Genomic DNA, 19,502 nt, shown 5'->3' on the forward strand with positions numbered 1-19,502 from the left:
AAATTGTTGCTTATATCGATTTTATCGAATTATGATTACCACAATCTAGCGGTCGAAAATCTAAATTCTAAATGTGCTGCAAACGTTCCGATTTAATGGTGGCTATGATCCGTTAAAATAGCAATTGAGCGAAAGTACGCAGTCGTCGAATCAAACCAGATTCGCCAAACTGCATTCTCGCTACAATTCTGCGTTACGGCAGCGCCGTTTATTTCCGACCGCAAATGATTGGAATAATTTTTCACAACGTTCGCGGTATGTTAATTCTAAGTAATCTGTCTTCTTGAGCAACGCGACTGCAATCAAAAGCATCGTTTAATCATTTCAAGAGCTACTTTTGCGCATAAACTACAGATGAATGAAAGGTCCTTTAATGTTTAAGAGGGATAATTAATCAGAATCACATTGACGCAACAAAGTTGTACTTTCAAAGTAGAGTCGCATTAAATGCAATTAATTAAAAATAATTCCTAATTAAACCTTCAACGATTCCTCTTCCATGAGCGATGCGCTCATATTTTTTAAGATCACAGATTATATACGTCAACACGTTTTCTATGAGCAAACGCATATGCATACATACGAAAAGGTCAGATATCGAAATATTCCTACGGACTCGAAGCGTAAATTAAGCGTTTTTTCGTTTCTCTCGTCCGCTTTGTATTTTTGTACGATCCGCCTTGACGTCGCGAGGAAAAGAGCAGGCCCTTCACCGTGCGGTGAGTGAGTCAGGGTGAAAAATATGTTAATTAGACGGCAGCGCTTGGTGCTGCGGGCATCGTTATTCAGTATCGCTATATATAGACAGCTAGAGACAGATCGGCGACGGCCGGCACACATTTTCCAACGCGTGTCTACTCGATATTTGGCGATGAGGCCGGCAGCGAGCGGACCCAGCGTGTGGGCGGACAGACCATATACGCCGACCGAAAGGCTCTTGAACGCATCCAACGCGTGCTTTCTTCCACCGAGCGCGGCGGTTTCCTCTTCTCCTCTTCGTTTCTAGACAAACCGGTGACTGTAGACCAAGACTTGGGATCCTCTCAGGGACCCGACTGACGCAAACAATGTTCAGATACTTAGCGGTTCCTTTAGTGGCAGTTATCAACGATCTCTCGGAAATCGACAATAGATTCTTTAACCACTCGCGATATTTAAGTAATAGAAATTGCTGCTTTTGATTTGTTTAAATCAAACAATTTTTGGTTTAAACGCCTAATTAATTAAAATTTTTTTATACAAATAGATAATCCTATGTATGATGACAAGTACAACAAGTTTCTTTAGGAACTTACATGATTATGTATGATAATCTGTTTATTTTTGTCTTTTTTTTTTACGGATTTAAATAAGAATATAAATTTAATTACGTCACAACATAATATCGCATAATCTTCCACTTATTCTCGTCAATTCTATTTCATATGAATAACATATACATAAATTAATATTCAGAATATTAGCATTTTTTTTTATATTGTGTCTTGTCAGAGGAACATGACCTTCTTCACATGGCGTTCCGTCTGTCTCGACTTGATTTTCGGTAATCACTGACATATATGAGCGGAAGGAATAAACGCGCTGTCAAAAATACTTTTTAAAAATGCGATGGCAGCCGATGACTAATGCGCAGTGAAGCATCCATTATTTACGTTGCTCAGACTCGAGCAATCTTGGCTTCCAGGGCGTGCAAGGAAATCGACTTGTTATTAATGTTTCCTGAACCAAGACGGTAATACGAGGTGATAGTTGCACCAGAAGCGGGCCGGTAAATGGGCTCGATGATAATATAATACACCTATTACATCCTGTCTGCTCGTCGATTTATCTAATGTGGAAACTGTTAATAAATGTACTAAGAGCTTCCTTCCTCAACTTATAATTTGAGCAACATTTTATATTCGACATCAAATTTCCTTCCGGATATCGCTTATCCGGTATAATATATCTTTATAAAACCTTTTATAATGGTATTTAAAAATTTTTTTCTTTTGCTTAAAAACAGAGTGTCGTAAAAACACATTGAAAATTGAAAACAAGGTAACAAACAATTGCATATTTACTTGTCAAAAGGACATTAATAAAATGTGTAATAAAATGTCTTTAAATAAATTTAAAATATAATAAAGATAACGAGTCACGTATCTATTTTTATAAATTGTTACCTATTGACGAATTAATTATTGAAAAAGTAGGATTGCATATATAAAATGAAAGGAAAGGAATTGTTGTATATAATTATACAATTTATATTAGAATGCATAGTTAGCCAGTCACAGCAATTGTTTCGTGTCAGGTTTAGACTTGACACATCGATTATTATTAGCGACGAACGCTCATTAGACGAGCGTTCATCGTCCGCTTACGAAGGAGATAAACATTGCCTTGCATCGTGACATAACAAGGCTCACGCAATTAAAAACTTTTCCCAATTACACGTGGCTCATCATTTTATCGGGACCTTGTCCTCATTCGCATGTATATATGCAGCGAGAATCACGTGTAATAAAACGACGTGCTTTCCCGCGTCTTTTGTTCTTCTTTATTACGAGGAAAAAATCTGCAAGTTAAAATACTAAAGTGCTAACATTTCGCTTTTGACACTTAATATGTTTCTAGAATCAATATTTTTCTTTATAATTAAATGTTAACGTGGAATTTACCTTAGCTATTGATATTCAAAGAAAAATTTAATTAGCTTACAAATGCGATTTTTCTTTTACAAGTCTTTGTCTTATATGTTATGTATTAAAATATATTAATTTCTATAATGTTGCTTTTTTATTTAATGTTATATACATTTTTTCTTAATAACAATGCTGAGAAATCAATTTTTATTCTTGTCATGTGATGATTTAACTAAAAAGTATTAATAATATATTGTGCTTAGGCATTACCCGCTTATCGAATTGTCATGAAATCGTGGATTTTCAAACAATGTTTGCGCACAATGGCTGACATTTACGATGACCCAAACCTTTCACCATTTTGCAATTAACGCGATTTCATCAGTCATATCGATCGAGAATGTTTGCATTTATCTAAATTTGGGCGATATGTTCTTTAAATAGATATTCAATTACTATTAAAATTTGAATCTTAACTGTGACAGATATTTATCGTTGATTTATATTTTTAAGATTATTTGTATTATTATCTTAAGAAATATTATTTTATCTATATTAATTTTTTAATAAAACTTATTTGCTTTTCAGGGTGTTCTCATCACGGATGTCGAAGAAGGGCAGCCTTGTTTGCAGTGTGGAGAAACATGTTCCGGATTTTCATCGCATGCTTGGAGGTGAGTCCTTTGCTTACAATGAAATAAATGTCGAGATAAACACAAATATTGAAATTATAATTGAACATGATATTGGATAATTCATCTTGCGTCAATAATCGTATCATAATTATATAAGCATACACGGAAAGAACAACTTTGTTGAAATATCTAAAAAAAACTTCGGACAGCTACAAATCTGGAAATTTGACTTTGTGGGCTATCGAAATAAAATGTAGAATGCAAATTGGTGGCTCAAATTGGTGGCTAGAATATAACAAATTTTTATGGTAGTTTCATCATGCTTTTGCCTTTATGAGACCTTCCGGCGTTGTATAAATAATTTTATTATTCGCGAATATGGTCAATGGAAGGAAACAACAGAGCTGAACCGTGAATACGAAATCGGTGTAATCGGATTGCCGAATCATGCTGAAACTGTTAGGTACCAATGACCGCACGACGTATCCATTCGGTTACTCCGGCAGCGTAACCCAGCAGCGGTGAAATTACCGCTCCGTAATTACCCTCCGTGACTTACGGCCCAGCAATGCGGTAATAGCGAATTAATTGCCTGAGGTTATGGGGGGCAGAGGGCGGGGCTGCCTTCCAGCATCTCTCTGCTGCAAAGAGAAAGGCGGGCCCGCCGCGTCGTGTAGTGCATTTATGGCATGGAGATGGATTCACAGTTATATCTCGCCTAAGGACGAGTCAAAGCACGGAAATCGTGCGCCAACTGCGATTGCAATAATTGGAAAAAATATCGTCGTGAATTCGTGAATAATATCGCTACTGTCTATATCTATATCGGCTACTGTTATAATTTTTACTTAAAGGATATATATTTTATATTCATTTTACTATAGAAAAAGAAATAATTCTAATTTCTATAATGATGACCCAATATTTAAAATTATTTGAGACAAATAACTAATCTTTGTTTATTATAAATAAACATAATACGAACTATAATCACATACACATTTAATTTGTTTTAAATGTTTTTGTAAAATAAAATATATATATATATATATAAGACATATATTAAGATGTATCTTAATTCTTCTATTTTATTTTTTAATATAAAAATTATTATATTCAATTCAATAAAAATTTAACTGATTTATTAATTGATTTTTTTCTTGAAAATGTAAACAGGAAAACGAGTCCAGTTAATAATAAAATATTTAATATCGAAGACATTAGACAGATTTATGTTAAAATTTAAATTTACATTGTAAGAGAATTCATAAAGAACTTTTTAGTACACGAAAAAAAATAAGAATCAAAGAATTTACGGTCAGGTCTGTTTATCGCGGAAACACTTGTTAACGTCACTCGAAGTGGAGAAAGGATGAACGTGTCCGGTGGAGAACGTAAAATTGATGATGAATCGGTACTGCTGCATCCTCGACGCGTCGTTTTGCGCTTATTGGAAATTAGTCTCGTTAGGTAGGAAGAGAAACAACAGACCCAAACAAACGGTAAACGGAGAACACGGGCGCGATTACATTCAAGATCGTAATACGACAGGGCGGGCGTTGTAAAAATAAATCGTTGACATTTATGGGCGGTACGGTGCTTTCGGAGACGTCTATCTCGCGTCCCGGCCTCGAGTGATTAATAACTGCCGATCGCGTTGACTTAGAATAAGCAACCGTTGCACAATTCTCGACTCGTGCAAGCCATTCATGATTATCTTCTTCGGTAGCTGCAGCCCGAATACAAACCAGTACACCTCAAAGGTTGCATTAAGCGTAGGATAGATGCACCTACGTAAATAACTAGATAATGTATATATTTCTAGACAAATCAATTTTTATTAAAGTATCATTATTATTATACATTTGTGCTTTCAGTATCTTGAATACTTTAAATATTAACTTTACATGGAAACTGCATTATTTACAAAAAAAGATAAGAACGAAATAAATAATATTACAATAAAATTCACAATATTAAAATTTTTCCATTAATAAATATATATATATATATATATATATATATATATATATATATTGTTATGTTTAATTAATTTATTGACAGTTTTTGATTTTTTTCTTTTTCATTTTTTATTCTCGGCTTTATTAAATAATAACCTCGCGTTTCAATGTATATTAGAAAACGGATGGCGAGGAATTAATATGCCTTTCCTCTTCTTTCCACATACGCTACATTTCTTTATAGTCTATAACTAGAAGTATATAAATAAATTAAAATCTTTACCGTCTTTATGTCTTAAAACAAATAACGGATTCTGTTCCAGTGGATATCAATAATATACACAATAAAGTTACGCGCGAACAGAACTCTTCGCGTGTCTCTTCGACTGTCATCGAATGTAAGAGCGTAAAAATTGCTCGCTTAAAACTGCGAGTGTCCTCTAGCAATCTGTGTTATTCGCTCGGAATGTAAAATCTGTTTGATTTACGCGGCGGTTATATACGATTCGAAATAAAGCTCCTTCGCGGCCAGCCGCCAGATCTAACACGCGGTTCTGCCTTGGTTCTGTAAATTTTGACTATCAATGACTGGTGCTTCCTTGCAAGTATAACCGCACGTTCGTATTTATAGATTTATAACGGATTAACCCGGTCGAGCGAATGCAATGGCAGATAATCCAATACTCTCTCAAGACATCGCAAGTTAATATGTATTTTCAAATATGTTAAAATCTTCTATAAATTATGGCGAAATTGTAAAAACTTTGTTCAACTCATAATAAAGTTTTAAAAGATTTAAGCGTTAGCGAATTTATATTTATATTAACGAATACATAAAAATGACTTTACTAACACGGAAGCTCTAAAAATTTGCTTTTTTATTTTCGATATTCTTTTCGTTGTATTAAAATTACAATTTCTATATCAGCGATGATAAATGCAATTAGATTGACATCAGAAATATAGTTGCAGAAGTTCGGAGCTGATCTGCAAATGAAGTTTTCACGTCACAGTTTTATTTTTTCTTTCGTTGTTTCAATGACGAAGTAAATCAATTTTAGACGGTTCTTTCAGAATCGCAGCGAATTTTAAACGAATCTTTCGCATATCTATCTCTATTTTTGCTTTTCGTATCGCGTCAAAGGAACTCCAAGCCGAAAATTCTCGCTTGGTTTATTTCGAACTCTTCGCGCGCGATTGTCGGACGCGACAGGCGACTGACAGTGAATCGCGAAGCAACGGTGTGACGTGTACTTTTAAAAATTCGTAAATAATCATTCCTCAAAGTGATACACGCGTTACCGCTTATTTACAACGCATATCTAAATTTATTCGTGAATCCGCTGTGTTATTCAGCGAACTCGGTGATCTCGGAGTTGGTTTCCTCTATTAATAAAATAGTAGCTGCCTCCGGCAATGAGAAATCAGTGCACTTTCACTTACTTTTTCATTTACCGCGATGCACATGGCTTCGTGTCAGATGTAGGATTGTTTACTAATGTACGCGTGAAATGCGTGCGCTCCACGCATCCCGTCTTGCTTGACCACCTACCTGTGCGTAGGTACACACTTATCTCTCTATAATAAACACCGCGGAATCAAATAGCGTAGCAATCTACACGATTTATCCATTTATGTACACGTGCATACGTCAGAACTAGCAAGTAAATCCAGAGGAGAATTTATATAACAACTAAAAATGCTCCTTTATACAATTCAAACGAATAATATTTTGATCGCTTCTCTCTTGATTTTTACAAAATATTTTAAAAATGTGTAACGAGTGTGTAACGAGAAATTCTTGATATATAATAGGTGGGCAAGATACAATATCTTATCTCTAGAATTAAAACTGATATTCAATTTTCCATTCTCGTTTGTTCAACTTACACGTTTTAAGTGAAAATTCGGGCTAAAAAAATTCAATTACATCGCGGGATGTGAAATTTTCACATAATAATTATATACCGTCTTATGATTCGCATATACGGGATCGCTCGATACGATCGCTGTCACCAACATCGCGCGTATCCACATGTGCGTCGTGATCCGCGTGTATCTGATACACGCGCCCGCGCCCGCGCGGAGCTGGCCGTCAGCGGCGGCGGGCCGTGAGTCATTCTCGCGCGGGCCACGGCTCGTTCTCGCTTGCATCCGCGGCTCCTCGCGTCGATCTCGGCGGCCCGCGCACGTGCTCCGACGGCGATATATACCGGTGGCGACCCAGTGCAGACCCGGTTGGCGGGCGCGTCGGCACACGACCGCGTCCCGATTCCGCGTACGTGCCGTAGGAGCCGGCGAGACGCACCTGTCGCCGTCGTCGCGACGCGACGCGCCGCGCCGCGCCGCGCCGCGCCGTCGGCGTTCCGAACGCGCTTGCTCCAAATTCCCGCCCGATCGCGAATCCGCTCTCGAATCGCTAGGCTTGCGCTTTCGAAACGGCGACAGTCTTTGTGACGCGCGAACTCTCTACGTAAAGCTATAATTTTGTCCCGGTCCCGGTGTTTAAATTAAAGCTGGTAGATGGTATCGGAGTGAATAAGAGCAGAGCAATTTTGTAGAGTCTCTAAACTCTTGAAAAATAAATAAAGACTAAGATTGCGATTTTAACGAACATTCGACAAGTTAGGAAGTGATAAGATAAATATGAAGATCCGAATATAGTATCGAGAAAGAAGATTACGTGGGTGGTTTGTGAGTGACTATTATTATGTTACAATTTGATTGTGAAAAGTATTTAGTTTCTGCTTGTATTAAAAAATTAATTGGTGACATTAGAAGCAGGAGAAGTGTATCTTCTGAATGATGAAGAGAATAGGAAGATTAGCACAGTACAAGAGTGTTGCCACGAGTGTTGTGTTATGCGTAAAATGCAACAGGTGAGATCAGCTGACGACGAGAGATCACCGCTATCGTCTTACGTTCAGTGAACTTCTAATCTTACCAAATGGCAAAATTTGAATACGAAAGTATGTGAGAGTGCATAATGTTGAACCATATCTACTATCTGAAATAGTATACTTTGAATCACGCATTGAATCAAATTAAATTAAATTAAGCTGCTTATATTTCGCAAAACATTAAAAATTTCAGATTTTGTATTATATATTTTAATAGTAAAGGATTTTTTTTTTCAAAAATGCACATAGATGGAAAGATATAAAAATTAAAAGTAAATAAAAATATGGAAAATAATAATTAAAAAAAATATATTAAATTCTACAATGTCCAATAAATCATGTATTAATAATTGATTATATATCAATTATATATATTGATACATATATCAATATATATATTGCTTAATATTAAAATTGTTACGTACAACTTTAAAGTTTATATAATGTTTTGTGTCAGGACAAGTATTTAAACACTCGTATCGTTAATTTCCATGATTACATATGTTTAAATATGCATTAGAAAATTATGGCAATAATGATTCATATCAGTGAAAATTACTTTTCTTAAAGTTTACGCAATTAATAAAAATCATCTTTTATTTATTTGCGTTGTCACGAGGAATTATTTTTCAATTGATTGTATAATAATTTAGTTTACATTATGTATATAATTCGTTAAAGTCGACGAAATTTTTAAGAATTCAAAAAGAAAAGATAATTTCACATCAACGAGGCTATCTGGAAAGATTGACCTTCTTACTCTTCATCTCTGCTTGAACTGTTTCACTTGTATGCTCAGTATAACGAGCTTTGCGAGCAATCTTTGAATTCGCTATTATCTACGTTAACTCAACCACGTACCGTTAAGATTCGTTTTGCTCGCATGTTTACTCTGGAAAAAAGAGCGAATTTAATACGGTTTTAGCTTTCATATGTTCATGAGTTCAAGTGAATTAAATGATTTAACGGTTGTTTTCAAACTGTCGTTTCCATCCAATTTCCGTTCCAAATCAGTTTTTTTTTTTTATTTTAAACTTGGCAATATATCCTATGAAATATTATTTTTATTACATAAACTGTAATATTTTTCATTTGATCAGATAAAATATATGTTTTTTTCAAAATTCTTTATTTTTTACATAATATTACATAATATTACATATTATACTTATTCGATATTGATCATTATATATTTATAATTCGTAAATTAAAATCGGATACCACTTTCAATTTAATATTATAACTATATTATAAATATTATAACTTTCAAACGAATATGAAATAATATTGAAAAATTATATTGAAAAAGGAAATATATATTTTGAAAATTCCTCTTGTGCAAATATAAGATATTTATAATCCTTTTATATTATTTTTGAGTCATTCTATATTCGAAAGTAGTATTTTAAAATTAATCGATATATATCAATGTATATCGATGTATATTTATACTTATATTATAATTATAATTGAATTTAATAGCATTTAAATTATATCTAAATCATATTTAATTGATATTTAAATAATATTTAAATTCCAAGAAAATACAGATATTTTTGTATTCTATATTTTTGACCCATATTTTATACTTTAGCTAATTAAATGTGTGTAACTATTTCAAATCTTTAATCGTAATTATGGTAAGATCGCACTCTGCGATATCGAGTCTCTCAGAAACTAATTAAACGGTTCTTTCAACGATGATCTTTCTCTGTACGAGGCGGAAATGATATCAATCTAACGGAGAGTCGATACGGACGGATGGATCGATGGTCGGCCGATTTGAAGCTTTAGTATCATTTGCAACGCACGTTTTTACCTAAGACGAGTCGCAATTTTTGCTCCGACAAGAAAAAAATCCGAAAGTTGTGTTTCTTTTAAGTTGTGTATCTTTCTTTTAAGTGAATTTTGTGAATTTTAATATATAATTCCGACATTTATTGCAGTCCGCTGGAAATGCACTGATTTTATTTTTTTAATTTACTCGAAGATTTCTGTGGCGCGACAATATTTTAAAATCAATTTAAATCGCTTGTGATATTAGATGAAAATTTTATCGGCTTTCACTCGCGTTTGGCTCTTGAGGAACAGACGATGTTCGAAAGAGATATAGATTCCCATCCATCTGCCTTGCCTTTATCAATGTTGTATACACAGTTCTTGAACGTCGGATTACGTATGTATATATTCAGATCCCCCGTAACGAGCGGTGGGATGCAGAGAAAATGCACCGGGACGGACGGTTCTTTGCGGTTCCGCGCGATTTAAGGCGAGAGAGCATCTCGTTCGAGAGGCGCATGTGCGCCTCTCTCGTATTCTCTCGACCCGTGCTATTCTTAAATCCGGCCACCTATCGCGTTTTTAAACGCACTAAACGCTGATTTACGATACCCCACCTCCGAAGCCACGATAAAAGACTATTCTCGGTCTCGGACCAGTAACGACGTCCCTGCACTCTTCGTCAGAGAGCTTATGGCTAAGTGCTGCGAAGGCCGATCTGCGTTCTCTTCAGCGATCCATCTTGCATGCACCTAACAAATACGATTTAAAGCTCTACTGTACTGATATAGTTGTAATGTGAAATACTTAAGAAGTATAGAAAATTTATATAGAAGCATCTCAAATACGATATATATATATATATATATATATATATATATATATATAGATATATATAGATATATATATATATATATATATATATATATATATATATATTATACACAAATAGAGGCAAAAGTATATTTCATCAATTTAATTTTATTTAAATATTGTAAGAAGAAAAAATATTGTAGAAGAAACGTACGAAAAAAATTATTACTATTTGATACTATTACATATGATTAATATTATAATATAATACTAATTTATGTTTATATAATTGAATTGAACGATTACAATTGAAAAATGCACATTGTCGATATACACCAATTATTTTCATCGAATCTGGTTGTTATTTTCCAAATTCTTCGTGAATTTGTGAATTTCGTCATGCGACAACGCGTTTGTCTCGAGGAATGGTGATGCTCATACAAGTAATAATTGCACGGTAGAATTATTGCGCGTCGGTCACACGCAGGTGTACTGTGTGGTGTGTGTGTGTGTGTGTGTGTGTGTGTGTGTGTGTGTGTGTATGTGTGTGTGTGTGTGGGGGGGGGGGGGGGTCTCGGATACTGTTCACCCACGCGACATACAGTGAGATCACCTTTATACTTTAACTCCTTAGTCACGGCCGCACCGGGCTATCGTATCGTCGAGCGAAAAATAATACCTTTACGAAAACGAATCCGCAGGACTTACGAAAATATTCCTGTATCTATATATCCTGATGTCACACTTTTGTTATCATGCGAGTGGTTCTCGAAAATGAAATGTCTCATTGTTTCGTAGTAAATTTCTTTATATTCGAAGTAAATTTAAAATAATATTTTTATAATATAAAAACTACATTTTGTCGCAAAATTGATGTCGACACCAATTTTCTTTACAAGAAAAATATGCAGTCTAAAACGCGCGATGAAAGAATATTAGTGTGACAATATTATTAACGAATAATAATTAACAGTAAATAATCTTATTACATCAGTAAATAATCTTATTTTTTAATTTATAATGAAAAAATAATAATTAAAATTGCAAATGCTATAATCCTTTAAGGCATATAAAAATGGTGTGTTGAAAGTCATAAGTTAACGCACAACGACGTGACGTGAAATTTTCTATACGCTTTATCTCCGACATAGTCTTCGCTCGAAGGAGAATCTCGATTATTAATGATCGCCGTTCTCACAGCATTTGTTTCTAACGGTGCGCGTTTTCCGCATCGGAAAAGTCGAGGGTGAGTTTTGAAAGGGTCGAATCCATGCGTAGCCGACGTGAACCCGACGTTGTTGTGCGTGAATGTGTCAGATTGACAAATTATTTCGACTCGACGTTGGACATTTTAGATTTGTGTTCGTGCTCACATGTCATCGCTATGCGGGACGTTTTAATTTGCGAATCTGCGGGACGTACGATGTATGAATCTCCAAAAGGAGATGAAATTATAAGGATCGAGCCTGTATTTAAATATCTTTTTTTTTTTGTTAAAAAATGATATAAATATATGATCCTCACAATCGGATCCGTCCTTTGAAGATAATACAAAAATTGGAAAATTTCATTATAATATTAATTACTATATAAAAACATATCGCGATATTTGTGTGAGTTCAAGGATTGACTAGATCAATTAAAAGCGTGGCTATCGGAATTACGGGCAATCTGGGCGCGACCGGCTGTAATTCCGCACGCCGGTTCTTGGCCCGTGTAATTTGAGAACTTGAGGGAAAGGGTAGGCAGCGACATTTCTGGTAAATATCGTGCTGGCCGCATTACTTTACTGGCATCGTTGCCGCGGAATGAGAGGTTAAGTCGTTTAACGATAAAGCCATAAGGCATTCGCTAAACAAACCGAAACCTGAGAGAATTTTCCGAGGATCGAGCGGTATTTTCGCGCCGGGCGCGTGAAATATTTCCCTTTCATCTCCCTCGACGGTTCACTTGCGCACAGGGATGTTGAAAGGATATGCCCCTCGTTCTTTCCGCTCGCGTTTATCGAAATAAATAACGCGTACTCTTCGCGCATAAGAATAGCGTAAAAGAGTATATTTGGCAAAGTTTGGAATTCGTGCCGAGTCGGTTCGAATAGTTTCCAAGAAGTTCGTGAGAATTGCGAATAAACATCTTTGATTCGATACACTCGATAATTAGGACTTTACGTATGAATGAACGTATGATATTTATAGTCATATATATATGACTTGATTAATTTAGAATAATTTTTTTTATTTCTTTTTATCGAAAGCCAATCGAAAAACATGTCCTTAAAATTGAATTAAATTTTACAGATGTAATATTAGGCTTAATAAGATCTTGTTCTTTCTCAAATTTAAATTAAATAATATATTATATATGCATTAAACAATTTTATATGTAGCATTCAATACCGTGATATTTAACGATAAAGATTAGCAGCGCGCACAAATTTATGGCACTTAATTTATAATGAAATTTCCACTCGCCATATTCCTCATCATCAATTTTATTTATCATACCGTCGTCCAGCTCGAATCTCACACCATGGCGAATACACGTTTCTTTGAGAAACCGCGACCGAGCAAAATCGTAATCCATGACGTACCCGGTGCAATTAACATCGAAGACATCGTCGCTTATCATCCTCCGGGTGAAAAAAAGTCGCGAGGTACCGTTGCGGCATCGCACGAACGAACAAGATCCCGATACGTTTAGTAACCGCTTGACGATATAATCGGCCGATCTCTCGCACGGAGAAGAACTATTTCTGGAGATTTCACGGCACGACGTGCCTGCCGTCATTTATTGCGTTCTAATACACGGCGTTAATAGTCCCGTCACGAATTCCGAGGGCACCCGCGCGTCGTGTAATAGAGACATAATCGACTTAACTTTACGCTCGACTCGGCTCGCTCGCCCGATCGCCTCTTAATATCACGATTCGATAATATAATCGCCGCGGATCTTTGATCTCCGCGCGCGATTATATTTACAATTTTCCTCACGACCGTTTCTGCCGGCGGAATTGCAAATTCGTATCGAATTTAGATTGTGGCACATGTGCGCGTCGCGCGCGAAATAGTCTCGCCGAATGGCAATGATGTCTGATGTGAAATAAACAAACAGGATAATTCGTAACTTTCAGGCGATGTCTGATAGATGAATGGATATTGGACGCAATTTCAAGCGACGACGACGTCTACTTGGCAACGATCTCATGTTGCTTCGAAACGACGGTCGAAACAAACTAGACGAAAGTTCATTCATTTTTTTTTTTTTTAAACAAGATACGAGGATAAACGAATCATTAAAATCATTAAAAATATACGGATGATATGCATATAAATCTCGATGGAAAAAATAAAAATTAAGGTTCGCTGTTAATTATTAGAATGTATAAATATGGTTTTGTAAGTTGCATACCAAAGCTTCAAAAACAAACCGACTCAACATCGCCTGTGAGAAATGCATTTTCTTTACGTCACGCGACTTATTTATTTATGATGGCACCTATACGTATTGCGCACGTTTGGAATAAAAAAAGAAACTTGAGAGCAAGCTTTATCGTGGTGAGGAAATACGTAGAGATCATCGTGTCAAGATACCGCATATTGCAAACATAGCATCCGTTCCAAAATTTGTTTGTTCAATTTGTTTTAACAAGATTATTGAAACACGATTATACGATTGTTATATGAATAAGGAATGCATTTAGTATCATAGCATCATTTGGCCATAATAGCGAGAGTACGTTGAACTCACGTCGATCGCGTGATTATTTCGAGGTTTTTCTTCGTCTACTTGCCTCGATACAAAGCGCACATTTTCACCGTATCGCATTAAATACCTCATCGTGTCCGTGTCTGATGCGTAGACATGCGACATGCTGTGTATTGCATGCGTGTTCGCCCTGCACGCGAAATGTATACGCATAATCACGTCGTCGTCGTTGTTTGCCCCTCGCTCTCTTGCCGTTGTATGGGAATGCAACGCGTGGGTGAACGAAGCACGAAGGAGTTTAGAATTCCTCGTAAAAAGCGTGTCGTCTTCAGTTTGCACAAAGCAAACCCGTCACATATCACCCGAGCGGAATATGCGTGGACATTTGTCGAGAGTAGCTTCCCTCTCGCAATGCATTTTCTCTTCGATTTATCAAATCGTTCGGCCATTTTAACTTTTAAAACATCGAACGCGAAGACAAAGAAGAGTTTTATGTAACTCTAAGGGATTACACTTCATCGTTCGGATTTCACCAACGTCTCTATCTCTGCGATCTCTGTCGGTTTTGATTCGATCTAATGTAGCAAGCATTTCAAACGGTACGTGCACAAATAATTTATAACGCGAACGCGCCTCGGAAGTGCTGAAATAAACGCACCGCGCACCTAAATTTCACGGATGTCACAATGCCACGAGAGGCGGAGCGAAAATTAAGAGTGACGGAAGAATACGATTAAATCAACCTTGGTGATGCCCAGTGGAGTGATCGTGACGCGGCATGATTGAGAAGACTTGTACAGTGATATCAAAATGGACACTCTAACGCACTCCACATCGCAATCCGTTGTCCTGATTTATTCAAGTGTATTCTGATTTAAACATACTCTGACGTGCACCTTTCGATTTCTTCCGGGATGCTTCGCTCTAGAATTTTTTCTAACGTGATGTATTTGAATATCCTGAATATCCTGAATATTCTCGATTCTACTTAAACATAATCGAAGTTTTTTTAATTGGAAATGTGTATTAGCATTATCTTTCTATGTAAATTGTCAATTTAATTAAATTTTATTTAAATTTAAAGTGTATCCGGTTTAATAATCAGAGTTTCGTAAAAGGCAGAAATATGAAGGCATCATCGCAAATATTCAACGTTGGGTTCGACCCGCGTGTTCGATAAGTCTAAAATTATCGGATAACTGATGTTAGGTAATATCCATGACAGACGTCGATAAATTCTTCTTATTATATAAATTGAAAGGCAGATAGACTCAGGCGTGGGCATCCATTCATACGCGACAGACATAGCGTGTATGCCGTCATGGAAATTTGTAATGCGCAATCCATGCACGAGCTATGGCAGGAAACACGTTGCTTTGTCGGTCGGTACTTCGCTGTGAGTTTCTTCTACGATGTATCTCTTGCAGCCGACTTTACATTTTAATCTCTGAATTCCAATATGTCTGGTTTTATGGTTGAAAAACGAATAATGTATCCGTTTCGCATACATTATTCTGTCTGAATATTATTATTCTTTTTTTTTTTTTAATTAACATTATCTGGAAATAGAACATAAATCGGTCCAATAAGCTGTTTCATCTAATTTACTTTTTCCTTTTTCCATATGACACGATAGTGAATAATTCGACTCTGAATTATCAGGAGAATTTACAAAGTGACTAAGAGCGTTACTCGATCGATTGGCCACGTGGAAGAAACACGTATACGCTCACGTGTCGAAGCAACAAGGTTATTACCGAACAAATCGATAAATCATCGATGTGAAAGTCAACTATCGACTCGATCAGCTGACATTGACAGCCGCACGAGCAATGGCGGCGAATGCCCATCACGCGTTTCGCATTTCTTCTCTCTCAGTGCGTACGATCGCCTCTTCCCTTCCGGACGTGTGCGTGCTGCTGTGTATACATGCGTGCGTTTCTCGTTCTTCTTTCTATCGCCGTTCTTCTCTCTCACTCATGCGCCACCGCTAAATTTAGAGTATGATCGACCGGTCGTCCGCGCTATCGGGACAAACAGCCTGGCGATAAAAGTTATTCGACGGGCGTTCGAGAGCGGGCTGCGTATCGACGAGAGAGAACGTGGAGAGTCGCGGCGATCGTCGAATTCTAAGCTTTTCGCGTTTGCAAATCACTTTCGCAAATAGAGTGATCTCGTTTCCATTTTATTTTGGCGATCACAATCGGACTCGTTGTGTCGTCTTAATCGATCGGCTGACCAGATCGACTTGATCGGTTGAACTCCTTCGTGATTCTCATCACGTTTCTCCACGTGGCCGCCACGTGCAGACTGTTCAATCACTGTACTTGAGATGGGGACCAAATGGGAGAATTCGTGGCACGCGAGCGACGTTCTCGAGAATGGGCTGCATCGGGAAGATGAGATTTGTCGCAACGCGCGGTGAGTGTTATTCGAAAATAAAAATGAATGTGTCCGAGACTGTAAATATTTATGTCACGATTAATTAAATTATTAAAATATTATTTGAATAATGAGACGAATATATATAGAATAAAATACAGTTTTTCATTCAATTTTTGTTAAGAGAAACTCGTCTTTAAATTGAAAGGATTTATAGCTGAACAGATGTATCTGATAGATCTGAGACATTTTAGACGTCTAATTTAGACAGTTTGCATGAACTATTTAGGAGGTCTGCTTATGTATTTTCGTCGAAATACACTTCGTAAATATTGCTCGAAGGTAATTCGGAAATTTCATAGTGGTTATTCTTAGACGCTTTATTTCTACACATGTCATTGCATGCATTCGGATGCAAAAGGATTTATGCGTATCTGTCAGAGACTCATTTAAATCCTTTTCATATATACATACATATAATTGTATCATCACATCACTACAACAGAAAGATTAGAATACGAAACAGCATTTTATATTTTATTGATATATATATTTACAGTTTAATAACTATACATGAGCGTGAATTTTTTTCTTGAATAAATTAAATATTTTTAATTGAAATATTTTGTGTACTCAAAATGCGATACCAATGCGATATCAAGAAAGCTTCATATAAAAAAGTTAACTGAACGTTAAAAAATTAATGATCTGAAAATACGTTACTTAACATTAATTAATTAATTTATTTATGGAAATAAAATATTTACTTCATCCTAATGGAAAAGATAAAAATAAGCAAACTTTTTGACTTTTTTCTTCGCTTCGGTGAAAGCCTTAGGTGAACGGTACCATTAACTTTTGGAAAACACCGAAGACTCATGATTAGCTCCTTTGTGACTGTCATGTATACAATATATGTTTTTTAATCTCTGCATCACGTTCGAACTCGCGCGACTCTTGGCATCGCGCCATGCTCGTGATTGAGCGCGCGTCTTTACGATCGGGATAAATAAATGCATCTTGCTTGTTGTGACAAGCGGACGTCATTGTCCGAAACTGCACTTCGCGCAACTCTTCCAAACCCGAGGCATGGATATTTTCTGTTGCTATGCAGCGATCGTGCACGTGAAGTTATCCAGTTATAATTAAGTCTGTTCTATATAGATTCACACGTTATATAACGATTATATACATATACATGTGTAATATTATAATTATTTTGTGTGTGTGTGTGTGTGTGTGTGTGTGTGTGTGTGTGTGTGTGTGTGTGTGTGTGTGTACACACGCATACATATATAAAAGATACTCAAATACTTTCATTTTCTTTTGTAGGCTCTGAGTTTACAATGTCTAGTTCATAAGATGATCATAGCCTTGCGGAGAACCGGGTTAAGAAATGGCGAGTAAATCGTCTTAAGTCATTACTCCGAGACGGAAAGAGGTTCGTACTAAACGTCCCTCTGTACAGTAAAACACGATAAGTCAGTTAGCAGTCTCGTTGCTAAGGATTCTCAATCTGGGAAACCTGCTGGCGAAATTGTCGTCTCACATGGCACATTTGAAATGCATTTCGTGCATTCTGTGAAACGCAAAGTAATCATATGATATAATTCCTGTTATAAATTGAAAGAATTGGAAGTCAGATCGATCGAATGCATCGATTTTATGAGGTGAATATCAAAGCATCCGGAGTCTAGAAATCTATATTTTATGTATAAAATGGATTGAATAAATGAGCAATACACACACACACACACACACACACACACACACACACACACACACACACACACACACGATAAAAATTAAACGTATAAATATGCAGGTAACAGAATAATATCAACGCTGGAATGCAAGTGATATTTAATACTATTAATGTTAATCACACTAATAATACTTAAACTTATGTATATTACAAATTTTTTAAAAGAAAGTTATTAAGAAGAAGAAAAAACAGTCTAATTAAAGAAGATAAGAATTTATTGATGAAGAAACACCAACATTATCATTCGAAAACTTTTAAAATCCATATATAGAATATCTCATAATTTGCGCATAATATGATATCCTATGCTGTAAGCTTTTCTTTTAATGAAAATTACATCTAACTTGTAATTTTTAAATAAGAGTAATTTAAAGCTAACAAATAAGCGGTCTGAGTTATGTATAAATCAGAAACGGCATGTGATATTTTTTTTACTATTTTTACTATTTTTTATTATTTTTTATTTATCTAAAAATTTGATAACTATGCATAATATTTAAATATCATCATATATTGATATATCATCACATATTAATAAGAAATCATTTAATATTCCTGAATTAACGGCAAATTAAAGTGTGATTTAAAATTTTATTTCAATGTTCTTGGATGTTTATAGATCTGAAAAAGGCTGTTTTAAAATGATATGAAATGATATCATATGAAATCCTTTTATTTGTTTAAATATATTTATTTAAATAAGATTTTACTCAAGTTTTGAATCATTAAGCATTATTTAAATTGCTTTCAATCACAGTTTTAGAGATACTAATTAAAATATTTTTTTATTAAATAAATTATTTTTAAAGTAATGATATTTAATATCATGCATAATTGTGTTGAAATTTTAAGAAAAATGATGAAACAGTTTAAACATTGAATCCGTTCTGTCCTTGACTCTGATCACGTAATTTAAACTGCTCGTTCGTTAGTTT

At 35.6% G+C, this 19,502-nt stretch overlaps 1 protein-coding gene across 1 annotated transcript in view; it reads left to right on the forward strand.

The window, feature by feature from the left end:
* The window catches only part of LOC105425344 (Limpet), an 84,561-nt gene that overhangs the window by 5,718 nt on the left and 59,341 nt on the right, over positions 1 to 19,502 (forward strand). The window contains exon 2 of the mRNA XM_011636079.3: positions 3,216 to 3,301. Within this exon, the coding sequence (XP_011634381.2) occupies positions 3,216 to 3,301 (86 nt within the window). The remainder of the gene's footprint in view (positions 1 to 3,215; positions 3,302 to 19,502) is intronic.

This window comes from Pogonomyrmex barbatus, unplaced genomic scaffold (genome assembly GCF_055798465.1).
Source record: "Pogonomyrmex barbatus isolate J1 unplaced genomic scaffold, ASM5579846v1 scaffold1, whole genome shotgun sequence".
NCBI classification, from domain to species: domain Eukaryota; kingdom Metazoa; phylum Arthropoda; class Insecta; order Hymenoptera; family Formicidae; genus Pogonomyrmex; species Pogonomyrmex barbatus.